Genomic DNA, 16,431 nt, shown 5'->3' on the forward strand with positions numbered 1-16,431 from the left:
CAGTTCTCCTCTGTGTGGCAGTTAGGGTGCTCAGGTATTTCGGGAGTCGATCCCATGTTTGTAAATCTTCTGCAGGAGCCTGCTTGGTGTTCAGTGTCATTTCCAGTATGGTCCCTGCCTGCTATAGTGGGGTCCCTCCACTACTCTTGCAATGAAACACTGGGGCTTGAAGTTAACAGAACATGTCATGGAGAGAAGCATAAATCCCCTGGCCTCTTGAAATACAGGTCCTATGTTTAGCCACAGAATGGTAAATATTTTTTTGGTTCTGAACAAAATAACCATTCCGTGTTCAAACTGTGACTTGTTTTGCATATTTTCTCCTACTGAAATAGCATGTGGCATGGGAGGAGTACCCTCGGTAAGTCTAGGTTCCAGAAATATATCTTTAATCTTTCCTTATATTTCACCTTGTGTTTCTAGGTCTTTTTGCTCCCCCAATCATTTCAGAGCTCATAGCTGTGAGGCTCCCCCCATCTCAGAGCTCTTCATCTCTTTGAGATCTAGAGAATGGAGTCTAGTTGCTTGCTAGAACCAGCATCTTTAGTCTCTGTAAAATGTTGGTACACTCAGTGTATTCAGTATTCTATTAGCCTTTTACTATCATATTTCAATCCAGATTCTGTGGTGGGAGCTCTTACAAGCTTACTAACACATAATTCCTTTTTATACCATATTTTGCCTAAATATGGTTGGACCTATTTTTAGCTAGATAGCATATGAATTAGTACTGATTCATGCCCAAGACCAGATGGAGCTTGCCTTTTTCCGAGGAAGATAAAATGTTAGGTTTTTCTTGTCTTAGTTATGAAAAATGACAGCTTGAACACCTGTCTGGTGTTCTAATTATCTTAATCTGTGAAGCCCAAGGGCCATGTGGCTCACCTGATCAATTCTGTAGGCATTGATCAAGATGGAGAGGAGGCCGGGCACGATGGCTCACACCTGTAATCCTAGCACGTTGGGAAGCAAAGGCGGATGGATCATGAGGTCAAGAGATGAGACCATCCTGGCTAACATGGTGAAACTCCGTCTCTACTAAAAATACAAAAAAGTTAGCTGGGCATGGTGATGCATGCTTGTAGTCCCAGCTACTCTGGAGGCTGAGGCAGGAGAATCGCTTGAACCCGGGAGGCAGAGGTTGCAGTGAGCCAAGATCGTACCACTGCACTCCAGAATCTCATCTTCTGCCTTTGCTGGCCTCTGCTGAAGTGTAGCTGGCTCTGCCTAATCTTTGGGATCTGCCTCTACTCTCATTGTGTCCGTTGATGCGGCACGTCCCCATTGTATCTGATGACCAAGCCCTTCACTCTGCAACATCTGTGCCTACCTTGTAAGACCCAGTTGGACTCTATCTGCTCTTAGCCAACCTCTAGGCCTCTCTTAGTAAGCCTGAGGAACATATGGCTGCTCTTCCACTTCATTCTAGGGCTGCAAGAGATTGGGAGTGGGGTGCATAGAGGGTGAGACAGGCCATTTTAGAACTTTCTTTGTTACCCTATACATGCTTTTATACTGACTTGGCTGCCCTTTGATGGTGTGGAGCCCTCTGAGAAAAGCCCTTTCTTGTCTGAGTTCCAATTGTCAAATTGGGAACAAATTCTTCCTATTCTCATACCTTTATCTTATCCAGAGAAGGTGGTCTTTACCAATGCTCCAAGGGTTTTGACCCCTAGAGAAGTCACTATGTGGTCACTGTGAGAAGGATTTCTCAAGACCCTACATCAACTATTCACTCTCTGAATCTTTTCCAAGTTCTTCAACTCCAGACCAGTTCTTATCTCCTCTTTGTGTAGTGGAGAAATGGCTTGTATATCATCATGTTTTTCCTCGTCTATGGATAATATTATAAACTCTATGCTGTTAGTGCTCCGGGATTTATCTTTGGAGAGCTAAATACACACACACACACACACACACACAACCACAGTGAGAGTAGAGGCAGTGTGTGTGCGTGCACATGTGCACACATTTAGCTCTTCGAATATCTATATTTCTCTTTCCATGTTATTGTGTCTTTCCAAGTGCCAATTTTGAAATTCAAAGTGAAGAATTTGACTTACTGAAATTCTACTTGCTGAGTTGTTTTTTCCCCTTTTCTAGAACAAAAGCCTTAGCCTGAGATCTTCTTTAATGGTTAAGATGTTACAGGATAAAAAGGAAATGCCAAGAAGAAAGAATACATCTGGCAATATTTTAAAATAGTTTATAGCTACCTATAGGATATGAACTGAAATAACTTAGGTGGTCTACCATAAAATTTTGCTCTTTGGGGAGGAACTGGGAATAGCTAGGCAAATTTCTCAAGATGTTAACTTCAAATAGTCTTGAAATTTATCATAAGAGGCAGATTTTTCTCTCCCTCCCTCCTTGACTATGAAAATATTTCTTAGGACACTGCCTTCTTTTCCATGCCCTTTAGTAACCTGGGAGGGTTGGTTGGCAAAATTCCACACAGTAAGCAATACTCACTGCCATCTAATAGACTTAAGCTATCTCCTTGGGGAACAACAGAAACGTCCTGTGGCTAAAAATGTCAAGTCTGGGATCCCAAAACTCTACAAGAGAAATGATGGAGAATGTGGTTCCCTTGGCTGGGGAATAGGTTGGATGACTAATATCTTTTTCCCAGCTTGTTAATTTCTATGATTCAAAGAAAACAGATATCAAAAGGAATGGAGAAAGCACTATATTCAGAGAACAAAAGTGAAGACTTTTTATTCTAATATTTGAATTATATACAAACACATACATATACATATACATACATATACACATCAAACACATAAACATTTGAAAAATGTTTTTATGAATTTCTAATAAATATTTGCTGATAAAGAAATACTACATTAGAAATAATCAATTAAATGCTTATTTTACCATGAACCTAAGCCTGCTGACATTGGGAGAAGGTCACAACATCCCCGGATCTCTGAGTTCATGATAGTAAACTTGCATTTCTTTCATAGTATTCACAGGATGCTTATGATAAATGCAGTGCAAATAGAGATGCTTCGTTCTCATCATGGGTTGTTGAAACTAAATTCATGTTGAGTACTGCTATGCCAGGTATATTGTACACCCCATAAAAAACTTGTAACAAATTGATGTATGTAGTATGTGTATATGTATGTATCTGCATATGTGTGTATATATATTTTTAATATATATAATTTTTGAAGATTAAAAGGTATTTTTACCCACTAGAGAGAGTTTTAATCTCTCAAGCCATAATTTTACATCATGGAGTATTAATTAAGAGCATGCTGCTAGAGTCAGATCGCTTGAGCAAAAACCATTTATTAGCTGTGTGACCTTGGGCAAGTTGCTGAACCATTTTGTGTGGCAGTAAACTCCTCTCCAAGACAAGAATAATTGCACCCGCCCCATGGGGTGATTAAGGAGATTAAATGAGTTAAGATATAGCACTATAGGAGAGAGATCCAAGATGGCCGATTAGCAGCAGCTCAGGATTGCAGCTCCCAGTGAAGGCACAGGGAGTGAGTGGACGCCAGACTTCCAGATGAATTTTTGTTGCCCATGGACCAGGAGATTCCCAGCGAAGGAGCCCCACGGGTCGCCCGCGTGGCTGTTTTGCCGGCGTCCTGGTGCGGTGGTTCTCGGGACTGGGTCCCTTTTAGTTGGCGTTTGGAGCTCTGGGAAGGCCGAGTCGCCCATTCAGCTGATTGAAAGGGGAACTGAAGCGGGGAGCCAGACTGGGAGATTCCCGGGCAGAAAAGCGCCACGAATCTCAGTGCCACTGTTTCAGCCGGTGCGGTTGATGCTTGGGAAATTGCATAGATCCTGGCACCTTTTTGGCGGACGACTGGAGCACCTGGGGGAGAATCGACCGTTCAATTAGGAAAAGAAAAAAAGAGGGCACCGAGGCGGGGAGCCAGGTGATCGGGCTCGGCTGGCCCCACCCCCACAGAAAAACAGCAATTGGAAACGCTGACCGTTGAGAGTTTCACAGCAAGCACAGCTGAACCCGGGAAGGTCCAGCTCTGTGGGGGAGGGGCATCCACCGAAGAAAAAGAACATCATCACCAACAAGCTGGACGTCCACTCAGAGACCCAATCTGAATGTCAGCAATTACAAAGAGGACAGATGGATAAATCCTCAAAGATGGGAAGAAACCAGCGCAAAAAGGCTGAAAACATCTGAAATCAGAATGCCTCTCCTCCTTCAGGGGATTGCAGCTCCTCATCAGCAAAGGAACAAGGCCTGATGGAGAATAAGTGTGATGAATTGTCAGAATCAGGCTTCAGAAGGTGGATAATAAGAAACTTCTGTGAGCTAAAAGAACATGTTCTAACCCAATGCAAAGAAACTAAGAACCTTGAAAAAAGGTTTGACGAAATGCAAACGAGCATAGACAATTTAGAGAGGAATATAAGTGAATTAATGGAGCTGAAAAACACAATACGAGAACTTCGTGAAGTATGCACAAGTTTTAACAGTCGAATTGACCAAGCAGAAGAAAGGATATCAGAGGTCGAAGACCAACTCAATGAAATAAAATGAGAAGACAAGATTAGAGAAAAAAGGTAAAAAGGAATGAGCAAAGTCTCCAAGAAATATGGGACTATGTGAAAAGACCTAATCTACGTTTGATAGGCGTACCTCAATGTGATGAAGAGAACGAATCCAAGCTGGAAAATATTCTTCAGGATATTATTCAGGAAAACTTTCCCAACCTAGCAAGGCAGGACAATATTCAACTCCAGGTAATACAGAGAACACCACAAAGATATTCCTCAAGAAGAGCAACCCCAAGGCACATAATCGTCAGATTCACCAGGGTTGAAATGAAGGAGAAAATGCTAAGGGCAGCCAGAGAGAAAGGTCAGGTTACCCACAAAGGAAGCCTATCAGACTCACAGCAGATCTCTCAGCAGAAACCCTACAAGCCAGAAGAGAGTGGGGACCAATATTCAACATCCTTAAAGAAAAGAACTTTCAACCCAGAATTTCATATCCAGCCAAACTAAGATTCATAAGTGAAGGAAAAATAAAATCTTTTGTGAACAAGCAAGTACTCAGAGATTTCATCACCACCAGGCCTGCTTTACAAGAGCTTCTGAAAGATGCACTACACATAGAAAGGAACAACCAGTATCAGCCATTTCAAAAATATACCAAAAGGTAAAGAGCATCAATATAAAGAAGAATCTACATCAAGTAATGGGCAAAACAGCCAGCTAGCATTAATGGCAGTATTAAACTCACATATATTAATATTAATCCTAAATTTAAATTGTTGACTAAATGCTCCAATCAAAAGACACAGACTGGCAAATTGGATAAAAAGCCAAAACCGATCGGTACGCTGCATCCAGACCCACCTGATATGCAAGGATACACAAAGACTCAAAACAAAGGGATGGAGGAAGATTTACCAACCAAATGGAGAGCAATAAATAAATAAATAAAAAGGAGTTACAATTCTCTCCTCTGTTAAAATAGACTTTAAAGCAACAAAGATCAAAAGAAGCAAAGAAGGACATTACATAATGGTAAAAGGATCAATGCAACAAGAAGAGCTAACGATCCTAAATATACATGCACCCAATACAGGAGCACCCAGATACATAAGGCAAGTTCTTAATGACTTACAAAGAGACTTAGACTCCCACACAATAATAGTGGGAGACTTTAACATCACATTGTCAATATTAGACAGATCAATGAGATAGAAAATAGGATATCCAGGACTTGAACTCAGACCTGGAACAAGTAAACTTAATAAACATTTACAGAACTCTCCACCCCAAATCCACAAAATATACCTTCTTCTCAGTACCACATCATACCTACTCTAAAAGTGACTACATAATTGGAAATAAGTCACTCCTCGGTAATTGCATAGCATTTCACAGGTTTAAATGAAATATTGATTGGCTGCTTGTTAGTTATTTTCTTATCTCATTTTTTAATTCACATATCTATTATTAAACACAATTATAGGCATACACATTTAGGCTGCATTCTATTCTGGGCAATAAAGCAAGACTCCCATTCTCTCTCCCTCTTTCTCTTCCTCTTTCTTTCTCTTTCATTTTTTTCCTTTCTTTCTCTCTTTCTTTTTTTCTTTTTCTTTCTTTTTTCCCTTAAAAAAAAGATATAGCACTATTTAAATTTAAAATAAATGTAAACTTTCATTATAATTACTGTTATGTTCAAGGCCCCATGCTAGATGCTCTGAGAGATTAAAGTAAAAAGAGACACAGTTTCCACATTTATGTAGTTTACTATCCAATTAGGAACACTAGCTGCAGTTCCACATAAAGTCAAATATTATTCCCCCAGAAGAAAACACACAGTCCAGTGCAGCAGCACAGACCAAACTGTTAAACACAAAAGCCATGGGGAACTGGATGACTTAGAGCAGAAGAGTATTTTTATAAAAGGTGTCAGTCTCACATTTATTTCCCTTCATCTGATGCTTATCTCTTTGACATGATGAAAAAAGGCTCAAGGCAGATTGTATAATAAACACATCGCAATGGGCCAGCCCTATGTTAATCCTGCAGTGGTTTAGCCATTGGTGACTGCTACATGACGCAAATGCTGATGCTGGATTAAGACTCCTGACAACAGAGATGGGTTGATTTGTGAGTGTTCTAAGAAGTGGGCCAACCCATCAATATCTGAAGTCTGTAGAGAGTTGGCAAATGCGTCAGCTGATTTTTTTTTTTAAATTTTTTCTGAGATTTACAGAGAGTTTCAGGCTGTGATTATCCAGCTTAAGAGGTAATTCTGTAAAAGAACTGGTACAAAACAGTGTGTGTCCCACTGCCAAATGAATACGATAGTTAACAAGTACTCTGTGAGATCAAGGACAAGGCTGCTTATTACGGTCTGGGGTGATCGCAGAAGGCCTTGCGAAGAAGTGATTATGAAAGGGCCTTCAACAAGAATTTAAGATAATCCTTGCACTAATTAATCCCTTTTAAGTCAAATATTAATTCTCCCAACTTAATTTTTAAATTGGTCACTCTAGATTTTTACTTATAGACTGTCCCTAAATGGTGCTCTGTAACCAAAGATAATTTTTTGGCTAAATTATGAATTTAGTAGGTTTCCATGAGTTGATCTGAGAATACAGCATCCATGGCATGGCTTATGCGGGAAAAGGGGAGCTATTCTGAACTTCAGACAATCATTTACAAACCCATTTTTGAAAACTCTGCTTTGACTGGTTCTTTCTTTCAACAAGTATTTATTAAGCACTCTTGGTATGTCAGACACTTGTTGCAGGCACTGAGGTTACATGAGTGAACAAAACAAAAATCTCTTCCCTCATGGAGCTGACATTCTAGAGAAGAGATAGCTAATAAGCATAATAAATAATTGGTATAGTGTGTTGGAATAAACAAAAGGTAGAATAGGGTAAAAGGGATGGGGTGGGTGGCCATTTTAAATAGGATGGTCTTCAGGTGACATTTAAGCCACGTGTGAAGGCAGCTGGCCAAGGCTACCAACCACATCGGGAAAAAGCATTTAAGGCAGAAGGAAGAGCCAGTGAGTGCAAAGGCCATGAGGCAGGAGTTTACCTAGTGAGTTGAAGAACAGCAGGAAGGCCAGTGTAGGTACAGATGGGAGAGAAGAGGGAGAAGAAGATGAGGTCAGAGAGGTGACTCATATAGTGGCAGGAGGGGACTTGCCTGATCATACAGGGCCTCTTGCAGGCTATTCCAGAGCTTTTGAGAAAATGAGACATCACTTGTATTAGGCTGGCTTAAAACAGGGCCATCTGTATGAAAATAATTCCTCTCTAAATTGTCTTCTTAACCTTAAGGGTGTATAAAAATCACCCAGGATCTTGTTAAAATTCAAATTCTGATTTAGTAGGTTTGGGGAAAGTCCTGAGATTGTGCATCTTTATCAAGCTTTCAGGTGATATCAGGCTGTTGGTCCACAGGCACACTTTGAGTAATGAGCTCCCAGGGGCTTTGGGGCTTCTCTCCACTACCTAGTTACAAGGGCCTTTTTGTTCCCTTTGAACCTGAAAAGACCACCTCAAAAGGTTTTTCTTTATATTTTTACATTAGCCACAGGTCCCTCAGTATTCATGGTCCTATTACCTCGCTAGAAAGAGCGTAGTCCAAGGCTACCTCCGGGACGATGAGGCAGGTTGTCCGGCTGTTTCCATGCACAGTGTAAGAAGTTTCTGGGGCTTCTGCATTGCCACTTGGAGGCTCTGCTTCTGAACTTCAATCTGCTCCCTGAATAATAATTTCACCTCTGACCACATTCTTGTCTTACTCCAATTTCAAGAGCTCTAATACAGGTCTTCACTTATGCTCCTATGTATAGGAGCAGCTCCGTATAGTCCAGCTCTGTAAACTGAGGCAGCCGGGGGACTCCGGTGATGTTCCCAGGCAGAAGAGGTGGTCAGGTGGCTGACAGAAGGCTGTTTGTTAAGGAGCAAGGCCGGCTTCGGAAGAGTCAGCCTGATAATTTACAGTGGAACAAGTCTGGAAGGACTTGCCATTTCCAAATACCAGGCATAGGATACGGAGCCCCATGGGCTTGAATTTGAATTGTGCTTCCATCCCTTACTGTGTAACCTAGGGAATGTGCTCAGGTGTCCTGAGCTGCATTTTTATTATCTGGAAAATGGAAATGATACCAATACCTCTTTCGTCAACTGAGACAATGCATTTAAAACACCTAGTAAAGTGCTTGGCACAAATGATACAAAATACTAGTTGCTATTGTTTTTATAATTTCTACTACCATCCACTACGTACCAAATGGCTTTGAAGACCGGCATTATAGCATCCACTTTTACATGCTCTGGAGTTACCAGAGCAAATCTCTCAGGAAAGGGGTTCAAAGAGAGAGACACCCAGGCCCGAGGACCTTCTTCATGACAGCTGTCACAAGAGATAACTGGAGAAGCTGAAGATGTTTAGTTTAGAAAGCAGGTGATGGGGGACAGATGGTGATGACTCTTAGGGCTGCCTTGTTCACCAAGACCCTGAAGGCACAATGAGCCCGCAGGGAAGAGATGAAAGGGCAGCACCCCTCCCCTTCCCCTGACGCATCCCCACGCAGTCAGAAAAACTTGCTGAGAGCGAAAGCGAGTCCGCGCGAGAGTTGGGGGTGGGAGTGCCCGCGGGGGTCGTCTCGTGCGCAGCCGCGGCGGCCGCGCCAATCACGGGGCGCATCCCGTCCTCGCGCGACGGTGCAGTCGTACGGTCGTGACGTCGGCGGTTGCAGTGGAGAGACCCGCTCGGTCCCGACAGCGAGCTGGCGTCAGGAGCCGCAGGGTCACAGCGTGGTTTTGAAGCCGCATCCGCCGCCACCATGAGCGGCCGAAGTCGGGGTCGAAAATCCTCCCGCGCCAAAAGCCGGGGCAAAGGCCGTGCCAAAGCCCGAGTCCGCCCTACTCCTGACGACGCCCCGCGCGACCCGGACCCTTCACAGTACCAGAGTCTCGGGGAGGACATCCGGGCGGTACAGGTGCAGGCTGGCGCGGGGTGGGGTGGCCTGGAAACCGCTGCGTCCGCGCAGCTCCTCCGGCCTGGGGAGGAGGCCGCTTGCCGTCTCCCCCTGGACTGTGGCCTCGCGCTGCGGGCTCGAGCTGCGGGGGACCGCGGGCAGGCCGCGGCCAGTTCCGGCCCCGGGAAGGCAGTATCTTTCTCGGAGCGCCTGGTCGCAGACACTGTCTTCGTGGGAACAGCGGGAACCGTGGGAAGGCCGAAAAATGCCCCCCGCGGTGGAAACCGGCGTGGCCCTGCCGGGAAGAAGGCCCCGGAAACGTGTAGCACCGCGGGGAGGGGGCCTCAGGTGATAGCTGGTAGGAAGCAGAAGAAAGGGGCAGCAGGGGAGAATACCTCCGTCTCAGCCGGGGAGGAAAAGAAGGAAGAGAGAGATGCAGGGTCGGGGCCCCCAGCGACGGAAGGCAGCATGGATACGCTGGAGAACGTGCAGCTGAAGCTGGAGAACATGAACGCGCAGGCGGACAGGGCCTACCTTCGGCTCTCGAGGAAGTTTGGGCAGTTGCGACTGCAGCACTTGGAGCGCAGGAACCACCTCATCCAAAATATCCCAGGCTTCTGGGGGAAAGCATTTCAGAACCACCCCCAGCTAGCATCCTTTCTGAACAACCAAGAAAAAGAGGTGCTGAGCTACCTAAGCAGCCTGGAAGTGGAAGAGCTTGGCCTTGCCAGATTGGGCTATAAAATCAAGTTCTACTTTGATCGCAACCCATATTTCCAAAATAAGGTGCTCATCAAGGAATATGGGTGTGGTCCTTCTGGCCAGGTGGTGTCTCGTTCTACTCCAATCCAGTGGCTCCCAGGGCATGATCTCCAGTCCGTAAGCCAGGGAAACCCAGAAAACAACCGTAGCTTCTTTGGGTGGTTTTCAAACCACAGCTCCATTGAGTCTGACAAGATTGTGGAGATAATCAACGAGGAACTGTGGCCCAATCCCCTGCAGTTCTACCTTTTGAGTGAAGGGTCTCGTGTAGAGAAAGGAAAGGAAAAAGAAGGCAGACAAGGTCCAGGAAAGCAGCCAGTGGCAACTCCTCAGCCTGGGGTGAGCCAGTCCAACTGATCCTGCACAAGTCTCCCTGCTGCCACCTGCCGGACTGTTCCTGGTTGACGACGTTTTTGGCGCTCTGCCTTCTCTTCATGTTGGCCTCTGTGTACTAGACTCTTTGGACTTTAGTTACAAGAATATGGCATTTATGATCACGTTCTTTTGCCTCCTCATGGCTTCTTGCTTTTCCATGTCAGTGTCATATGTTATGTGATCGCACCTGGACTGTTTAAATGTTAAGCACACATGCTTTAGATGTGTGCTGCCTTTTATCTACATTGCCTGGACCTTGTTCTTGGCTCTGGCCTTCCCCACTTGTCTTTAACATGGACACTCATGAGTCATCCTCCACGACGACCAGTGCATCTTCAAACTCTGCTCCTTCGGGGCCAGTGACTTGCTGGGCTTTGTGTTCATGTTGCCCATGCATGTCATCTATGCAAGCGTTTCCATTGCCACTGCAGAATGAAGTCAGTGCACATGGTATTGGTCATCAGCCAGAACTTACTGTTCTGTGGGTCTGGGGTTACTAGCTAAGATGTCACCTACTTTGTCTCTGGCTTTGGCCTGTGGTCCATGATACTCATCCTGCTTGATGTTCTGCAGAATGGCACTTGACTACTGGGCATGCATGAGGTTAAGGGCAAGAAACAGTATGCCATGTGTTCTATACCATCATGTGTCTCTTCCTGTTTCTGGGGCCTTCTGCTGGTGAACTTTCATCAAGGTCTGTGCCATGCCCTGTCACTATCAAGCCATTAAGTTTTGTCTGGGTTGCTATCAGCCTCAGTTGGTTTCCTGATCAACAAGGACCTCAAGAACTGCCTGTGGACCAAGGCTCCCTGCCAGTGCATGAGACACACACCTACCCTCCCCAGCCTTCCAGGAACTCTACTGGCTGCCAGACTGTTGGGCAGGCTGATATGTGTGGACCTGTGTTCACTGTCATGCTGTGGCTCCAGGTGAGGGTGAGGACTGGGCCTATATGGAATCCAGCCAGATATCTTTGTCAACTTCCCTCATTCCCTTCTAAGACAGGAGCAGAGTGCCATAGTAGGGGTTCTGGAGAAGAGGTTATTTCTGATCTGTGGGCCTCTACTTGCTTGACTTCAGGTCACTCATACTTCTTACTTGGCTTGCCTGCCTTCCACCATCCCTCATTTCCTCCCTCTCTTCATCTCTCCCTTTCCTGGTAGCCTCCTTTCCTCCCCTTCTGCCTTCACCCTTCCTTCCTTATTCCTTTTTATTTTGTTTAAATAGTACCACAGAGAAAAAAACTGAAAAACCACGGTTTTCTACATACAGCTAGGGAGATAGCTGAGAACTTGGCACTGTGCACAAATATTAGGCTGAAAGAGAGTTGAGGAAACCAGAAGTCCGAGTGGGTCTGCTGGCAGACCCTGAACCTGTCTCCAGGGCTCACTCTGCAGTTCTGAAGTTGAAAATCCTTTTCATGCCTATCATCTGCTCGAGTTACAAACCCCAAGGCGGCCATGTCATAGACTAGTGTTTACTCGTTTCCACTTTGTTTTAATTCTCCCTAACACCCAAGTGTCTCCTGCTGTTTCCTCCTCTGTGGTAGCTTCTGGCCATCTGGACCTCAGCGCCCAGCTTTCCCACTTTTCAGCAGTCCTTTGCTCTCTTTGCTTCTACCTCAAGTAGCTCCAGGAGTAGGCTTTCGTCTCCAATATGGAGCATTGTAAGCTTCTCCTGGGGGATGGGCAGAATCTGTTTTGGATTTCCAGGTTATTTCCAGTGGATGTAAAAGCAGAGCTGGGCCCTTCCCTCTCTTATCCCTGAGGGTGGGGAAGAAGGACTATAGCTACACTTGTTCTTCCTACCTTCCCTTTTCTTAGGGAGGCCTCATTTTAAGTTCCTCAAGAGAGTCCTTGACTTAAAGTTGTAGCAGGGGTGTGGCTAGGCAGGGGATTCGGAGCCAAACTGTCTGGTAGGCATGAGCCTGGTATGGAGCAGGCCTGGAAAATCAGACAGAAATGGCTTGAGAAGCCGCGGGGGAACATGCCTGCCTGTGAGTGACCTCCCTAGCTTAGAAAAGGAGAATTGAAGGGGTTGTGAATATGGACAAATAGGATGCCTAGTTGAGGGTGTTCCCAACGTTCTGTCCAGTCTCATCATTAGATTTTATAAGCTACAGAGACAAACCAGAAACAGAATAATTATACTTTGGATGCTTTCTTTTTTGTTCTAGGTGTGGCTTTGTACATGTAGAAGATTAATGCTATATGCTGCACATTTTGCCTTTAAAGTCTTACCAGTTTCCCCATTTTAGTTTAATGGGAAAATAGAGCTGTGCAAGTCTGCTTTTTGTTGTTATTATTTTTTTGCTCTTTATTATCAACATTTTCAGACATGCACAGAAGTGGAGGGGAACTTGGACCCCATGTGCCCATCACCTGGCTGCATCACTTATCAATTACGGTCAATCTGGTTTCATTTGTATCTTTTTCATTTCACCTGTATTGTTTATTGAAAATCCAAGCCACTATGCCAGTGCAACTGTGACTACTTGGGGAGATTGGTAGTCTTTTGGTGGTGGTAGTGATGGGATGCACTATCATAATCATATCAGGTCTGCTTTTTGCTTTTATCGTTAACGACATTCCAGAGATGGGCCTTAGAAATGTGTTTTAAGAATTAACAAGGAGTCTCAAAAAGAAGTGAGAGGGATTCTTCCTTTCCCTTGTATCCACAAAAGAAGAGAGAGCCTGTAAAACTCTTTCAAAAATTCTGATATGATAAGATACTTGAGACCTTTCACCAGAATGTCAGTCTTTTTTTTTTCTGTGTAACATGAAGACTTGCCGTTAGAATTGTTATCAGCTTGTACTGGTCTCATAGCTCTGGTTTTGGAAGAATAATTTGGAAATTGTTGCTGTGTTCTGTGAAAATAACCTCCCCAGAATAATCAGTAACTGGTTGTTGTACTCGGTAATTTGACACCCTGTTAATAATGCAATTATTTCTGTGTTCCTAAACAGTATAAATAGTTGTAAGTTTGCATGCATGATGGACAAATAAAAACCTGTATCTCTGTTATATTTCTGATTTTCAAAAAAGAATTGGAAGGTTGTTAAACAGAGGCTGGGCAGTTGAGAGGATATATACATTGGCCTAGATAAGTGATTCCCAGGCCTCAGACCCTTGCCTGAATAGATACACAAAAAATACATAAAATTTTGATTTCTAGGCCTTTTTCCCAAATATTGAGATTATATGATTCTGAGAGGAAGTCAGGTAGCTTAGTTTTTAACATGCTCTCTAGTTGATTCAGAAGCACTGAACTCCCGTTAGAATAATCTAGATTCTAGTGGGAATACAGTGCTTCTCAAATTTTAGAGTTCATCTGAATTGTGTGGGGAATCCTGTTAAAATGTGCATTCTGATTTAGTAGTCTGGGAAGGAACCTGAGATTCTGCATTTCTAATGAGCTTCCAGATGATGACAGTGCTGGTGGTTTGTGAACTGCACTTTGAGTGGAAGGGGGGGTGACCTTGAAGGCCCTTTTAAACTTGAATAATAGTGCTCAATCTCTGTTGAACACTGGAATTGTCTGGGAAGCTTACAGAAACACTACCAGAGCTCCACACAAAGACCAACTACATTGGGATAAGGGGAATGGGATAAGGGGAAGGTCTGGGTATAGGTATTTTAAAAACTTCCCAGGTGATTCTAGCGTTTAGCCAAGAGTTGAGAACTACATCCTCTGATGCTGTTCACTTCAGATCCATAACAAGGATCATTTCCCATTAATCAGGAGAGGCAGTGGCAGACCACCAAGTGCCACACTAAGTTGCCCAGCAGAAAATGGACAAAATTAGAGGTGGGTGGTTATTGACAAGAAAATAAAATTGGCTTATATGATGAAGGGTTTTTATAAATACGCAATGTTCAGGGCATAGTAGGTGCTCCAGTGTTGAATGAATGAATTTTAAAGCACTACTTATATTCTGGGCATTTGAATTTGGTAATTTGTGAAGTGGGCCACATTTGTTTCATAAGGAAATCTGTCAGTTTTCTGGGGCTGCCATAACAAAGTACCACAAACTGAGTAGCTTAAAAGCAGGAGTTTATTTTCTCAGTTCTGGAAATTCAAGATCAAGGTAACAGCAGGGTTGGTTTCTTCTGAGGACCTCACTCAGCTTATAGATAGCCTCCTTCTCTCTGTATCTTCACGTGGTCTTGTGTGTGTGTGTATGCCCTAATCTCTTATAAGGGTACTAGTCATCTTGAACTGGGGCCCATTCTAATGAGCTCATTTAACTTTAATTTCCCTTTAAAGACCCTGTCTGTAAATTCAGCTACACTATGAGGTATTGGGGATTACGACTTTTACATACAAATTTGGTGTGAGGGCAGGGGCGATATAACCCTGACAGCATCTTGTATTCTTTTGACACATATGTGCCTCACATGTTATGGTAGTTAATTGTATTGAGGCATATCATGTGCCAGGCACTATTGCAGGTGATATACAATTAATATATTGAGTCCTTAGGACAAATGATAATTATATCTAATGAGGGGATGGGTTGAGGAAATGGGGTAAAAAAGGTTGAGTGAATTATTCAGGATCATGCTGGTAATGAATGAGCCAGGCTTTAAACTCAGACAATCTGATTCAAGAATGCACACACATATAGCTCTTGACTCAAGAGGAAATAATCTTCAGTTTATCACAGTATCTTTATGTAGAATCTCTTAATTTTGCATGTTAAAATTTAAACCCCTGGAGTTGTTCTGATATGTGGAATGCAGAAGGGATGGAGAGCAGCCTCTCCAGGCCTGAGTCTCCTCTCAGGGTTCACTCAGAGTTTGCTTGGATTATGACTTGGGAGGGGCTCCCTGCCCAGTTCAATTAAGTTTATGCACCTGCTTCTCTGTGGGTGCGGGGCCTCTGTTGTCCAGGCCCTCTTTCAAACACCTCTGTTCAGTTCCTTGGACAACCCATTCAATCTGGGATTTACTACTTCTCCATCGGCTCATTCATTCATTGCCTCTTATATGAACCAGTCTCTAGTGTAGACATTGAAGACAAATACAACTTTGCATTGTTCTTCCTCCACCTGCACCCCCTACCCTGCCCACTGACCCACCTGCCATAGATTTTAGTCTCTTCTTTGCTTTTGCCTGGGATTGACAGTCAGTCTCTTCTCTAGTTTCCTGCATGGGGCTGGTGAATGCTTTAGATCCATGTGGGTTGAAGAGGGGGCTAAAGGAAGCCTCCCTCACCCTTGGCCTTTAGGTCAGACTTCACAAGGCACTCAGGTCTTCCATAACCTGGAAAGGGAGAGCCTCTTGGGTCACCCTGACTCATCTCAAGAGTCCTTGGTCCCCCTTTTAGCTTTGACTTTTGTTATAAAAAACCCTCTTCTGATTTCTTAACTGTTACTTCCTGAGCTTTTTTTGGAAGTGTGGTAGGTTAGTGCTAGGCTATAGGTGAGGGAGGAGAGAAAAATAAAATGGTCCTGCCCTCCTGAGCTTACCAAAGATCTCTACCAACTTTGGATTATTTCTTCTTGCACTTCAAGTTTCTTCATTCTAGTCTACTATAGTGGCTTGCAACAGAGGAAAAGACACACTGCCTCTAGGGAGGCATGTTGGAGCCACCTAGAGAGGGAACTTTGGCCAATTTACTTGCCCCTCTGAAGATTCAGAAAAGTCCTCAGCCATGGGGAGCCACTGTTACTGATGGGTAGGGTCATGTTCCTTAGGTGTTGGGACAATAAAAAAGTAGAGCATAGGCTATCCAGTCCATGGTTTCTGTCTTTATTTGCCCTTAGTGTCTTCACTTTTGCTTTTGGAATCTTCTCCAACTATATTTCACTGTTCAGGGTCACACCTCACTACTGCTCATT

The 16,431-nt window shown here is 44.0% G+C and overlaps 1 protein-coding gene across 3 annotated transcripts in view; it reads left to right on the forward strand.

Annotated features, from left to right (window-relative positions):
• Positions 1-9,141: 9,141 nt before the first annotated feature.
• Positions 9,142-16,431, forward strand: part of TSPYL5 (TSPY like 5) — a 35,615-nt gene continuing 28,325 nt past the window's right edge. For 2 of the 3 annotated variants that reach the window (XM_037731056.1, XM_017507582.2), the window contains exon 1: positions 9,142-11,517. In XM_037731056.1, the coding sequence (XP_037586984.1) occupies positions 9,317-10,570 (1,254 nt within the window). In that variant the 5' untranslated portion in view covers positions 9,142-9,316 and the 3' untranslated portion in view covers positions 10,571-11,517. Of the gene's footprint in view, positions 11,518-14,011; positions 15,623-16,431 lie in introns of those variants that run through there. The other variant, XM_037731057.1, reaches the window with a different exon arrangement.

Source organism: Cebus imitator, unplaced genomic scaffold (genome assembly GCF_001604975.1).
Source record: "Cebus imitator isolate Cc_AM_T3 unplaced genomic scaffold, Cebus_imitator-1.0 Scaffold379, whole genome shotgun sequence".
NCBI lineage: Eukaryota > Metazoa > Chordata > Mammalia > Primates > Cebidae > Cebus > Cebus imitator.